This window comes from Pezoporus flaviventris, unplaced genomic scaffold (assembly GCF_033815535.1).
Source record: "Pezoporus flaviventris isolate CSIRO_AGI_PZ_B2104156 unplaced genomic scaffold, CSIRO_AGI_Pfla_v1 ptg000015l, whole genome shotgun sequence".
NCBI classification, from domain to species: Eukaryota; Metazoa; Chordata; class Aves; order Psittaciformes; family Psittacidae; genus Pezoporus; species Pezoporus flaviventris.
The window spans coordinates 44022756-44037225 of NW_026892563.1; the positions used below are offsets into that span (position 1 = coordinate 44022756).

Here is a 14470-nt window from a genome sequence, read left to right on the forward strand (position 1 = left end):
GGGGGGGGAAGGAAGTAAATGTACATGAAGTAAAATGTACATTTAGGATGGTTTTACCATCTAGAAGAAAGAAAGGACCTTACGATCATCCAGTTCCAGCCCCCCTGCCATGGGCAGGGACACCTCACACTAAACCATGGCACTCAAGGCTCTGTCCAACCTGGCCTCAAACACCGCCAGGGATGGAACATTCACAGCTTCCCTGGGCAACCCATTCCAGTGCCTCAGCACCCTTACAGTAAATATAAATATATGGTAACTATATGGTAATTTTCCTTTTTCACATATGGAAAGCAACATTCTGTTGCACAAATGTTTTCCTTTGTCAGATTAAACTGAAAGCTGAATTTCTCAGTTACTTTGGTCATCTTTACTTGGATTATTCAAACATTCATTTGAAACTTTTTCTTATGAATCTTTTGCCTACACATTTAATGACATAAAAGAATTTAAAAGTTCTCCTTGTACTTCCTAAGTGCTGAGGTCTCTTTCCATTTCCTATCCTTTATTTGATTTTCTCCTTTGAATCCTTCCATCCTGTACAGGCCAGCTTCATTGATAACGCGTACATGAGCGGCCCTGTGATTTCTGACTCAAGGACAATAACACGACTTAACATACTTAATGCACTGTAAAACTGAGCACAGAAAATCATAGGAAAACTAGTGGGGAATACACACCTAAAGAATGCAAAAAAATGTTTTCTAGTTGTCATTCAAATTTATAGCTTGTAGGCTTATGAGCACTCACCTTTCTGTCCCTTTCTTAACTACACCAAACTTCGTTGCTCATAACACAGAGCAATCCTCAAAAGGCTTACCAGATTCTACAAAAAGTACTGGGAGAAATGGAAGTTTCTCCTTCCAGAGAATTAACACCCCTCCACCACCACCACCGTTCATTGACTCTTGCATGAGAATAACGCAAAATCTCATCTGGAAATTCAGGTACGTTGCAAATGGATGTAATGTAGCATGCGGCTCTCAAGACACTCTAGCATGCACTAAAGAAAATAAGTAAATAAATCCTGCTTTCAATAAAGTGCCAAAGTAAATAAGCATTTTTAACTTTAAAAAGAGATGCTGCAGAAAAAAAAAGATTGGTGAAGTTTCATCGTTTTTTAATGTTTTAAAGGTTTTTTTTACACTCTTTCAGAAATGTTTTTCGAGGGGAAACGGAATAACTACACACAAGCATTATTAAAACCCAGCGGGTATTCTTCTCTCTCTCAAGGCAGTGGTTCACTTATGATTTACAATACTCCACCCAAAGCAAGAATCTGGCATTTGTAGCCCATTCATTTACAACTTAAAATGGAAGAGATGAACATACTTAAGCCTTTTACTGGCATCAAGCCCAAAAGTACTAGACTTCCGTTCCCTGCAACAATGCTGACTGACTGAACGTGCTATCCATATATATATATATATACAGCTATTGCAATATAGCTGTACTTCATCAAAGATGATGACAGTCACAAAGAACTGAAGTTTTGGATGATTCATCACTTTGGAGACTAGCTGTGCAGTAACTAACTGGGATGGCTTGATTGATGCCCAGTAAAGCACTGCCAATATAAAGAAGTTTCTGCAACCTTTTCCTTGCCACAAAGAACATGTGCTCCAAAGCTGGTGACCTAGGAAAACTGCTAAACCAAAACCTCTCCATGACCACTTTGAACGGGCATGGCAGTGACTGGTTACTTGAAGCCAAGTTTCACATGGCCCTGCCAGAAATATCTGTCTTTCAGGTTATCAAAATAAAAAGCCTTCAGTTGGTGAGGAGCCTAGCTGGGAAAACGGTATGATGGCGAAGCTTCATAGCTTGCATGCAGTCCTTTTTGTACACAACTAAATGTGCATGAAGATCCATGAACAGAGACCCAGGTGTGGTGCATGACTCGGAAGCAACAAGCTGATGTAACAAGCTGAGAAGCAAATAGGATGAAAAGAAGGTTGTATGTCACGTAATTGCACAATAAACTACTGACTTAATACAATTAGGGAGAACACTGACTTTTTAAAAGTGACAGTTTTCATTCTACAAAGGAATATTTTGAGTCTCTCATCCCAAATCTATATATCTGGGCACTGGAGATGAACCAGCAAGTATCATATCACAGCCTCTTCTAACTGAACCACAGCATCCCTTGACTTCCAAATGCAAAAAGGAGACATATCTACAATAAGAACTGTTTCCAATGAATAATTCAGCAAGCTCCAGTCATGAAACCCACAATGAGCACTGCAAGGAAGATGAAGTATTTTCGCTGCCCATCATTATGTATGTTCATGCCACAGGGATTTTTCAATTATTGAACAGTGTAGAGTTGCCTTTGTTTGGAGAAAATGTCAATTTGAATTGTGTGGCTTCTATATATTCATTTATGTTTGCCAAAGGCTGCTTAACATAGCTTGGCTTTTTACTCCTCTGCCACATGAAGTCGCAGATCAAAACACTGAACGATTACTAATATTTTATGAAGCATCTTCAGTTGGATGTTTTAACTGTTGAGACACTTTCAATCATTTCTTTGGATACTTCCTTACCAGAAAAAGCTCTATTAATTCTGTTTTTACTCACCAACCTAACCATTGTAAACAACTACTAATGTTACAGAAGTATGTGTCACAACTAACAAGAAATGAAAGGTGAAGTAGCTAGTGTTATGTTTATAAGCTTATATCCTGAAAAACATTGCTGCTTTTATTTAGTTCCTATAGAAATTCAGCCCACAGCTGAAGAGGGAGCTGTCTTTTCAGTTTACAGAGGATGTGAGAGCAGGCAACAATATGTTGCGTGACGATATACTGAGCTTCAGTTTGGTGATGTAAATTACTTATGTTAGCTAGAGACCACTGAAAAGAAGTTGTTCCTAGTGTGTGAGCTCAGAAGCAAGCATCTGCCATTTCCTGGGGCATCAGCAAGAACGGGAACACACCTTGTATATTATTGTTATGTGTATTGTGTGTCAAGAGCTATTGCACTGAATTTGTTTGTGAGATATGAAGAAGCAGCTCAAGTTTGTCCTATGATTATAATTATGGTGTATTCAAGTCTGTGACTTCTTGTACATCCAGTGCATTTATGTCCTTAATTCCTCAGGTTTGAGGATTTCAGCAGATCCCTGGTTAGTCTCTGCACAGAAGAATGAGCAGACTGATAAGACAAAAGATGGATGTGAGGCATGGCGTTGACCGAACTCTTAGTCACTGTCACAGCAAAACATGTGGCTAACTTCTTCAGGAGCTATTCAGAAGAGAATTAGATTCCCCCAGGTAGATCCCCGCTATGGGTAGAACAATGTCTATGCTTCAGTGTGCTGATTAGCATCTAGGTGGGGGTCTGGCTGCCCCAGGCACTCCCTATCCAGTTCCTGCTGAAGAATTGACCAAGCTCTGCAGAGGTGGGACACATGGAAACAGTAAGAAGGTTCCTGCCAATGCAGAACTTGCCACCATCTCTTGAACAGTTAGGTGCTTTGATAGCTTAAGATAATCAATATACAATGCTGATACAAAGGCCTTTGCAATGGAGAGTCCATCCAGTCTGCAAACAACTGTCCTATTCAAGCGAATTGACTCCCAACACAACCATTACTTTTACACAAAGACTGCAATACCAAAAGAGGATTTTAATCTTATTTTTGGTTCAATTTGTTTTTTTAAGCACTCCTCCTGTGTCTGAAACAACTGAGTCCAATAGGATCCTACATACTACACTCATCTGGATGGTCCTTCCAGTGGTTCCAATGAAGACTGTGCGTATGTTACCAGTCTTACGCTAAATAGAGTATTCTGTTAGTCAGACAAGTTGGACTGCTCATGAAAGCAGCATTACAGTTTTATAACAAAACAGAGCTGAAAAATGTGAAGTGACAGGTTTGTTGAACCAGAACTTCACTGAAGAGTACTCTATTTCTTATCCTCCATATCATCAACATCTACATACGATAAATCATACTCAATAGCAAGCCAGCGTCAACAAGGTGATGACAAAAAACACAAATAGAAACTTTCCTGGAATGTCACCCTCTCCTATTATTTTAAACTTATAAATAACATCTCCATAGCCTGAATCAATCACTCTGACACTGAATAGGCTGCTAAACGTTAGGCACAGATCTTCATAATCAGCTCCTTGTCTAGAAGCCCACTGAATAGTTCCTTTCAAAGACAGTCCACATTTTCCTAATTGTTTAATAACTGACACGGAACGGGATGATCCCTTGTAGAGCTGAATACTGTTACCTTTCTTAACCCTAAAATAAACGTCAAGGCTCCTGAAGTGATTCTGTTCCCATGGAGACAAAGTTAGTAATTACCAACGGTATACCCCTCAGTGAGACCTGGGAGACAACTTCCCAATTATGATGAAGCTTAACGGAGCAAGATAAACTGTAAAACATAAATGCAACCAAGTTATTCAGCAATCACGGTTAATTAGTTCATACTTTCATCCGAAAGATTATTTCTCAAATAGGAACTATTGGTGTGCATGCCCATCCACATGCTGGCTTAACTTTTTTGATTTACTTGCTATTCTGACTACTCCCCACTGTTAAATAATTGGGAAAAGCCAAAGAATGGAAATTCAGATGAAATGAACAGGTATTGGTACATCTAAGGATTTCCAGAGGCTTATAAAGATTTTACCAGTTCACACACACTGCAGCAAAAGATACAATGCAACTGCCCATTAATCACCGTATGCCTTTTCTGTTCCTAAATGTGTGTGATCGTTGTATTTTTCCCTCAGTCCTGAACCTTATCCTGTGGCGTAAACATTAGAAATGCATACTTATCCTAAGGTACTTGTATGATAACCGTTCAGCACTGGATATCTGTGTTAGGCATAATGGGCATCCAAGTCTTACATACCGGATGCATTCCCAAGACACTAATGCGTGCAAGCATACATACTGATGCACTCTACTGACCCAGCCTTCTTTTCATGAGTTGCAGCCAGAATCATTGCCCTTTACCTCTCTCATCTGAACTCTTTTCTTACGGGGACACCTTAAGTAAGAGCTATTCCTTTAATAAATGGTCCTTTACAGCCATCACCTTTACCAAGTTCATGATAGCAAACCTGAACACACAGCCTGTAAGTGGAGGGAACACAACCATCACCGCAGGCTTTCTTGAGAGAGGCAGAGCATGATCTCTGATCAGCAGCTCAGGAAAACTAACCCAAAAGTCCAGCAAAGAAAGCTACAACATTAAGAGAACTTCGAGTTATTGCTGGCCTGCTCTCACAGCCTTGCCCTGGCTCTATTTATACCCCACTCTGTGTTAAGATCTCTGCTTTTCTGCGGTGGCTCTCATGCACACACTGATTCTTTCCCTGTACGAATGCCCTTTGGCAATTCTTGCCATCAATAGTCATCTACAGCAGGCTGAAAAACAATTATTTGATTACATGATGCAACAATCACTCATTGGCCTCATTTCTCCTTGGAGAAATGCATCTGAATACACCGTATCTGACTCTTTAGCACCAATACACAGGGAAGAATTACCATCAGAGTTATCTATCTCTAGTAGAGTTAATTTAATTCATGGTATGATCCTCTCTAGGTTCCATTTCCAGCTATCTGCTTATCAGTGTATTTTGCAAAGGTACTAAAGGACAGATGCAGAGGTATTAGAGAAGGGACTCACGATGAACACAAGGTTGTGAGCAATCACTGCGTTCTGCTCCTGACCTTTGTGACAGCACACCACTTCATAACTCAGAGATATTTATGACATCCCTATTACCTAAGCCCGTTTTCCCACTCCTAATTTGCATAAACCAGATTGACTCTAATGCATAAGCCCTTGCTGTAGACATTACGACAGGACCTCTAAAGAATGTTAAATAAGGTAACTAACAAATAACAGATTCCACTATCCCAACCCTGTTCTCAGCTCCCTCAGGATTTGTACGCCTGGGGAACTGGCTTCCCCTCTCCATCCTTCAGCTTCCTACATACAAATCTGAGCTCCTCTCTCCCCTCTATCGTCCTTGAGCACAGGATCCCTCCAACTTACCTGCTGAGACAGACAGTGCTGGTTATTCCATTCTCAGAAAGTCGACAATTTAAGCTATGCCAAGCGAAAGCGCGGATTTCAAAGCCAGCCTGGCTTCAAGCCAACGTTGTGCCTGTGGGATGTGACCCAGAGCCACAGGATAATTCAGGCTGGAGGGGACCCCAGGGGTCCCCAGTGCAGCCTCCTGCCTGAAGCAGGGTCAGTTACAGAGTGCTCAAAACGTAAACCAAAGGGAGGGAGAGGCTGCAGTGCTGCTGAATCACCACAACATGGAGAAGGATGCGTAGGGCCAGGCTGGGAAGAGGTGACAGGAGCCATGGAGCGAGTCTGATGTCTGGTTTGAAAACTATTGACTGGCTTTAGTGGGAACATCACTCTGGGGCTGGTATGAATAAAGCAATTTGTGAGACTAGCAGGTGAGAGGGAGAAAATACTTGAATCTACTGCACAGGCAATAAATTATAATAGAGAAAGATGTTTTGGTCAATCCCACCCTTTACCCAACCCCTTTTTGAGCTCTGAAACAGGTTTTCACCTGCATATAGGTGCAGCTGGGAATGAAGAGGAACATTGCTACTGGGAAATACTGAGGGACTGCTACTTGGGGGCTGCTAACTTGGGGAGGATTTCAGGAAGGGGCCTGACATAGTGGGTTGGTTTTGATTGGTTTCCATCAGTTATTCATTTGGGAATGGGCGCAGCAACGGTAACACTGTGCTGCTATTGATTGCCTTCTGTCATTGCTTTTCCATAAAAACACTTGGAGTCTCCACCACCCACCCTCACTTACCTTTCTCTGGCTGCTACCTGAACCTTCACTGGTGCAGAGCTTTAAGAACATCAGGGCTTGCCTAAAAAAGCATCTTTCCTGCAGATGCCCATTAAAATGCTAAGCCCATTAAAATGCTCATGCATTTTACTGGGTGCTCATCATGTCCTCATGATACATTCCTCATTCCTGCAACCTGAGATTTCATTTCCATGCCAGTGACTCTCAGATCTGTCTTACTGATGGAAAGCCCATAAATTGCCCTAAGTTTCCCAGTTGCCTGTAGGACAAATAAAGGCTGAATCACTCCAGGATTTCATTCTTAAATGTGTCCTGGAGAGGCTTAAAATGGGTGCTGTCAGCTCTCAGCCTCAGTCCATGACCACTGTCTACGTACTTTGATGATTCAAAAGCATCACTTGAAGTCTGAACAAAGACCATGTCTGCAGGAAGAAGGTTCAATCTGAGCTGATTTTTAATTAGCTTTTTAATTTGGCAGGCCATGAAAGAGATGAGGCTATCTTTAAGAATACTGTATGTTTTTAACAAGGTCTGTTGGCAGCTTCCATAAGATCAAGCCACACACGTCTCCTTTGGACACAGTCAGAGCAACACTCATCTGATACACCAGCTCCATATGAAATGACCTCTCTTCTTTCATCAGCATCTTCACAGTATGGCTGCCAGAAAGCATTGGCGTGAAAGATAGTTCAATGGGTATCACAACAAATTTACTTGCAATAGATATGAAAATACTAAAGGAGGAAAGATTAATTTTGAGGTTATGGTGCTAATGTGCAAAACCATTTTAAGGGCAGAGTTCTGACTCTATTTTCAGTTTCATATCTGGGTGTAATTGCTTATGTTGTTAATGGTCTAGAAAGTCAATCCTCCTGAGCCTTGATATCCACGTGTCTTAGTGTCTACAACTCAGTAGATATATGTTCTGTACATAAAAAGATCCCTTGGGAATCTGTGCCTCTGACTAAACCCTGTTTTATTTCCGATTCCTAAATTTTCTCTAGCTTTCCATTTATCACATCTCCCCTTTTGGAATGGTTGTGCTTGTAAAGATCTGCTGGGGTATGCAAGGGCAAATCACGCTTGCAACAAGCAGGTATCATTCACTGAGATAAACAGTCAGTTTGGAAAGACTTACATGATGAGATTCATCAAATAAATTGGTAGCATTGAAGGGAGGGGATATCTAAAAAAAAACAAAAAAACCCAAAAAACAATAAGCCCAAACCCACATAGCAATTACTTGTATGTCTCAGATTTTGAGCTTTATTTCTTGCCTTTGTATTGATACAGACAACTAAGGGCAAATGCCCACAGCTTGGTCATATATGACTGTGGAGACAAAGAACTGAAGGTTGCATCAGAACAACAGTAACAACAGGGTAAGCACAGGCTGCTGAATAGGGCTGAATACACATGCTCAACTCTAGGGAGTGCCAGTCTCTACTGGGAAATTTGCATCCAGCATTGATGTGCCTGTATGGATTGCAATGACTCACTGGGAAAATAGATTTAGTTCTAACAAAATAAGTAAATAGATTAAATGTTGTGGTCAGGTCTCCACAAAGGCCAAAACTCATGTGCTGTGTAATGGAATTTACATTACAGAGAGCTCGATGCCAACGCTGGCCATTAGGACCAAGAAAGTTTGGATCCATGAAGAAAAAAGTTAACACTTTAAGCCTCTATTATTTATCTGAGCTTGTTATTAAGTAGTATTATGGAGGGGGTTGGGGTTTTCCTTCTGCATCAAACACATGAGGTGAGAATGGGAGGGCCCTTCTCATTATGCTTGGTTTGTATTACACATCCATTTAAGTCAGGTCAGGAGTGTAAGGAGCTCACATTGCTTCTAATGAAGCCATGCGCATTTCACATTTTGAGACAGCAAAAATCCTGATTATTAGCAACTCCAGCTTTAATCTACGGAGTTAAAAGTGGAATAATGTATTTTAACAAAGATGAGAATAATTAGAGCAGAAAAATAAGCAAGCAGATCAGCAGCTTCTCAGTTACACATATGAAAACTGTATTAAGACCAGTGATTTATTTCATCTGGGTCAACAAGCCTTGTTGCCTGTGCTTGAAGAGCAGGGATCACATGGAAAGCTTACTTCTTGCAGGCACGAATTGGGGTTTTCCTTTTTAATGTATCAGAGATTGATTCCTAAAAACCTCCATCTCTGATTTCTCCACTGTAAAAACTCATCACTCACCTCTGAGCTGATATTCTATTTAAAATCTCGAGTTTGCAACTAGCCAAAGCTCTTTTTCCTGCAAGTTTTCATATGAGCTGGTCCTGTTTTCTGACACCATTACTTTTTAGCAAATTGCCACACCTAAGCATGTTGTTTTGACTTGCTTTTAAGAGGGTTTGCATCAGCAACAAGGACAGGTTTATAAGAAGTGTGATATTAATTTTCCTCAGGCTCAGCATGCTTGAAGAAGCTAAAAAAAAAAGAAAGAAGCTACATAAGTTATCAGCTTCACCACTCTTCATATGGGTTCTTGGAAGGAGAATGGACAGTAGAACAGTTTCAGAGTCATATTGCCCATATGATGCATCTTGGCATTGGGGTGGAGAGGGAAAGGAAGAGCAGCATGATCCAAAGAGACAGAGATGCTCAGCCGTTTCAGAAAGGAGGATTTTGGTGACAACTGAGGGTCCTATAGCACCTCCAAAAGTATGGAGCAAATGCATCCAGCAAATAGAAAATAATCCCTCTCTGTTAGGACATTTTGGGCAAGTCTAGCCCTTATACCCCAGGGTCAAGCTGTGCCAGAGACTTTGTGCCCTGGCCCCTGCAGAGAAGCAACACAAAGCTTTAATATCCCTTTTCCTTTCAGGATCAGGAAAAATCATCAGGCCCTGAAGAGATCTTAACAGATCAGCTCGTAAATAACTGTTTTCCACTCAGTGCAGTAGCTGAAGGAAGCAACATGGCAGGGGGGAAGAGGGGAACATGGACAAATGAAAAAGAAAAGGAACTAAAAGAATCAAGCCAGATTTTGTAACTTGTGTGGAGACTCCCTAGATACACGCAATGTCATGAACCTACCAGGGTCATTTATGCCACCCTTATTTGCAGGCTGAATCAGCTATGTCACCTACTGTCATCCGTAACTGTGATCCTACATCCCGAGAACATTGCTCCAGGCCCAGCTGGGTCATTTTGTCTTTACACACCTCCACGACTCCACTTACAAAAAGACCCCAAACCCATCACTTCTAAGGTGCAATTTGTGTTTTCCTCTTTATCATGCACAGTGTTAGGTCACTCGGCAGCAGCTGCTGCAGGAAGATAAAATATAGTATTTAGCCTTATGGTGTCACATCTATCTGAGCTAAATTATGGCATTGCTATGATCTTCATAGGGCAAAAAGGATTCAATAGCAGAAAGATTTAGTTGCTTATGGGACCCTACCAATGATTAGTTTAGGCGAAGGCAAAAGGCAGGGAGTACAGTGTATTATCAGTTCTTGACACTATCTCCAGAGCTGCTTGCTAGCTTTGTAAAAATAGCTGTGTTAGGTACACTTTGGTTAGAGCAAAAGTAAAAGCCTTACGACTTCCTCTGCTAGGGTTAAGCAATACTAGATCCAATGGGTTTGTTTCTTTTCTGAAAGAGGGGTATTATACCCCTTCTCCATCTCAGGTTTCCCTGGGGAATCAGTGAAGTTTACCTACGCCACAGGCAGACTCACAACTCAAGGGCCAGCTGTTTAAACAGATTTCTTCTACCAAGAGAGCACCATTTGATCTCTTTAGAAGCCTTTTTTGCATCACCTGTTGCAGCTCGAGGTCAGTCTGAGGACAACCAGAAAGGCAGTTGGCTCCCAAGAGAGTGAATACAAGTTGCACATGCTAATCCCTTCACATTCCTTCAGGATTCAAATCCACCAGGGAGCACAGATTCCACCCACGGCTCTGCTGCAACTTTGAGACTGGAGCAGGGAGTCTTCCTGTGTGCAGCGAGACGGGTACGGAGGTGAACCAGCATCCTTGTCCTCATCCTTGCAACAGAACAACAATGTGGACAGTGAGACTATCCAAGGCATTGTGATAGGTGCAGTGGCAGGGGGGTTGGAACTAGATGAGCTGAAGGTCCTTTCCAACCCTAACTATTCTATGATTGTATGAAATAGCCTCGTTATGCCTAACAGGGCACAGTAGCCTCATGAAAGTGTTTGCACAACCAAAGCCAAGAAAACATTACTTACGTTTTCTGTCGTGAAAACCCTTTTGTTTGTCTGTTTTGGTCTGAGGTTTGTTTGGGTTTCTTTTCTTTTGTAATTGAAGATGTTTCACACATCTTGCGTTATAAAAGTGGTTTTAGAAACATGAATTTAATGAGAGGAAAACTGTAGCATTTTAACCAAGTCTGTTGCCAGCAACAGAAGCATAACACGAAATGGGGATGATGCTAAATTTAAGCTCACGAGGCTTTCAATACACAACTTAGAGCTCAGCAGTAGTCCACCAGTCCATGGGAGGGGTTGCTTGTGATGAGATTCAATGACAAGTTAAAAACAGTGGCTTTCAAGATGCTACTTTTATCTGGGGAGAGAGCTGCTGTCAAAAGCTGTTTCTGACAAAAGGTACTTCTGTCAAAACAGACTACAGTTACACAGGCATTTGGACAAGGTTTTATTATTACTTCTTTTTGATGAAGCTTCATTTCGTGTTCATGTTCCTGGAATGGGAACGTCTCCAGCTTTCTTTGAAAAAAGAAAGTTACTGGTACTTGACCAAATTGGAGATTTAAACTTGCAAAACCAAGCTGTACTATTGGGAAGTTTCCAGTGGGCTCCCCCGGCTTCTGTTGTCCTGAGGCTCACAGTACCCTGCCAGATAGATATGTGGCACGAATACACTTATCCACTGTCTATAGAAAACAACACGTGCATGGCCAGCACAGCATGCTGTGCTGCTCTGTCGCTGTATTCGTAGAATGAAAAGAGAAAGCAAGACACTGAATAAAGGTATCAGCTGTGCCACTTCCACAGGATGGACCTCCTGGCATGTCACCCTTTGTATCTCTAGAATAGAAACAGAACCAGAGTACAGAGACACCAAGTTCAACCCATTCATGTTCCTGCTTCTTTTTTAAGTGACCAGAAGGAAAGCCCCAAAAGAAAACCAATTTCTCTTTCATTAGATGCATTACTGGCAGCAGGAGCTGTTCTGGTGCCAGACTTCCACCAGCTTTGGTCCATCCTTGAGAATAAACTTGCAGCTGCCTGCTTGCCTCGTTTGTGGGCCCTGCTAGAAAGGCAAGGCTGGAATGTAAAAGTACATCACCAGCTCCCTTCCCTCTCCCCATGCATGCCCACCACTTGCCACCAGCCTGCTCTCAAGCATCACAGTTCATCGCTGGAGTGTCCATGTAAAGGATCCATTGCTGGCAGAGAATAGAATGCAGGGAACGGCCTCAAATCTCAAAGAAATTAGATCAGGGTGGAAAAAGGACTTTACTTAACAGAAGCCCACACAACAAGGGCCTGGAGGACTAGTGAAAACCCCTCCTGCCCAAACGCTGCTGGTCTACTCCGTGCCTAAGCAAGAACGTGTATTTCCCCTCAAACTAAGGCATTTCCCTTCCAATTAAGGCAATGCAAGTGGAAAGGGCCACAAGAATTGGCAAGACATGAACAAATACAACCCCTCACACATTCAGCTTTCCCCAATTCACTTGCATGTTTAACCTGAGATGTGAGTCAGCCTTGGTTGAAAGGGGCTGACAGCTTGGTGGCACAAAAGAAGCAAACAAGGACAATGATTCAAGAACTGCCACAGCTGCAGAGACTGGAAGTCCATGCAAAACACAATGCATGTATTCAGTTTATTTGCTGATCATGAGACAAGTGTTTCCTACCCTGTGTCCAAACACACTTGGGCTGTCAGTCTGCTGACATGGATAGCCCAAACACACATTGGGCTGCATATAACTGAAGGTTAGAAAGAAGAAAGCTTATCTGTCTCACTGGTTCCAGTGCTGTGGTCCCCATCTCCAAGAGCTTTCCTGACTATGCCGTGTGTATTTCAGAGTTTCTCCACTGCTTTGTGCCGTGAATGATATTTAAACAAGCAAGCCATCCTCTTCTTTTGTCAGCTTATGGTGTATTTCATCTCCCACTAGCTCATAAAGTGACAGTTTGATTATAACGTAATTACTTTTTTTAGTGAACCTAGTGCATAATTTGATTTCCAGAGGGGTTTATGTTCCTTCTATTTAAGCTCATTATGAACAAGAAGGCTGCGCAGAAAAAAATACAGAGTAAGCTCCTATTTTTTTTCCTTTAAAAGGTGAACATTTGGAAAGCCCTGCGTAGTGAGGGAAAAGATACCAATGTCACAAGGTAGAAAAGATGAATTTCAAATACGAGAGCATAAATGAGCTTGAGATCCCTTTAAGGCATTTACATGAACATTGAAAAAATAAAGGTTTCATTTCCATTGCTTGGAACGGGGTGAAATCTAACAGGGTGAACAGCTTCAATGTCAAAGAATCAAGAGCAAAGATCAGAGAGCGGCTGCAGATGACCATGGCAGGGATAGCGCCAGTTCACAAACTGGTGAGATGAAAATGGAAGTCTTCTTTATTCAGTCAAGCTTCCAAGCCTCCTGTGGCTGGGTACTTGCCAAGCAGCTCGTTTGCAAGTCAAGTATTATTTGTTGGTGTTAAGAAGCACAAGCTGATACATTTTGCCAAAACATGTGACAAGAAAATCCATGTAAATCAACAGCGCCTTGCAGCAGAAACCGTGGCTCGTCTCTGAAAGCTGTCTTAGTAAAATGGCACCCTGGGGTTTCCTGTTTATTGCATCCCAGTGCCTTCCCAATCAAACACGATCAACTCGGATGCAACTGATAATGATTTTTTAAACTGCTTCTTCTTTGAAAATAGAAACAAAATCATACAGTCGAGATGTGTTTTCCGGCTCACACATCGGTGGTGTAGGTCCTACAACTGGTATTTAGTCAATAATCCTATTTATGATTCACAACTGAGTTTCTTTCCTATCATCCCGTTTGCAGTTTACAAGTGTTAAGGGAAGAAACAAACACAAAAGAAACAAAAGAAGCAATCCCAAATCAAACATGTTAACTTACCCCAAAATTGGAATCGGATCCTTGGTCCATTTCTTCAGCAATGCTTTCATATCTGCTCAAGCATCTGCTGTTGCAACTCTTCTGTCCCAACTGGAGGTGCAGGGCAGTGTACTACATCATTGGCTACATGTGTTTGCTTCTTCTGACATGAGAAATTATTTAGAATCACATCATAGTTTGGGTTGGAAAAGACCTGAAGATCATCTAGTTCCAACCCCTCTGCAATGGGCAGGGACACCTTCCTCTAGACCAGTTTGCTCACAGCTCTTTTACAGTATGGCTGTAAAACATAAGCAAGAGATACTGCCAGTATACCCACTTCTCATTGCCCTTTTGCCACTCAGAACAATGCAGATGTGGCTGGATAATGGTGATACCTGAAATCTGGAACTTGTACAACCTGTATGACTGATGCCACTACCAGCCAGGCTGCAGCTGAGGACCAAAGGGCATCCTGCTGAAAACACCCACACATTGCTCCTTGCAACATATCTGACCTCTTCCTCTTTGACCGGGGTTGCTTCAAAATG

At 41.9% G+C, this 14470-nt stretch overlaps 1 protein-coding gene across 1 annotated transcript in view; it reads right to left on the reverse strand.

Annotated features, from left to right (window-relative positions):
• The window catches only part of CD96 (CD96 molecule), a 62936-nt gene extending 48951 nt beyond the window's left edge, over positions 1 to 13985 (reverse strand). The window contains exon 1 of the mRNA XM_061454369.1: positions 13941 to 13985. Within this exon, the coding sequence (XP_061310353.1) occupies positions 13941 to 13970 (30 nt within the window). The 5' untranslated portion in view covers positions 13971 to 13985. The remainder of the gene's footprint in view (positions 1 to 13940) is intronic.
• Positions 13986 to 14470: the final 485 nt, after the last annotated feature.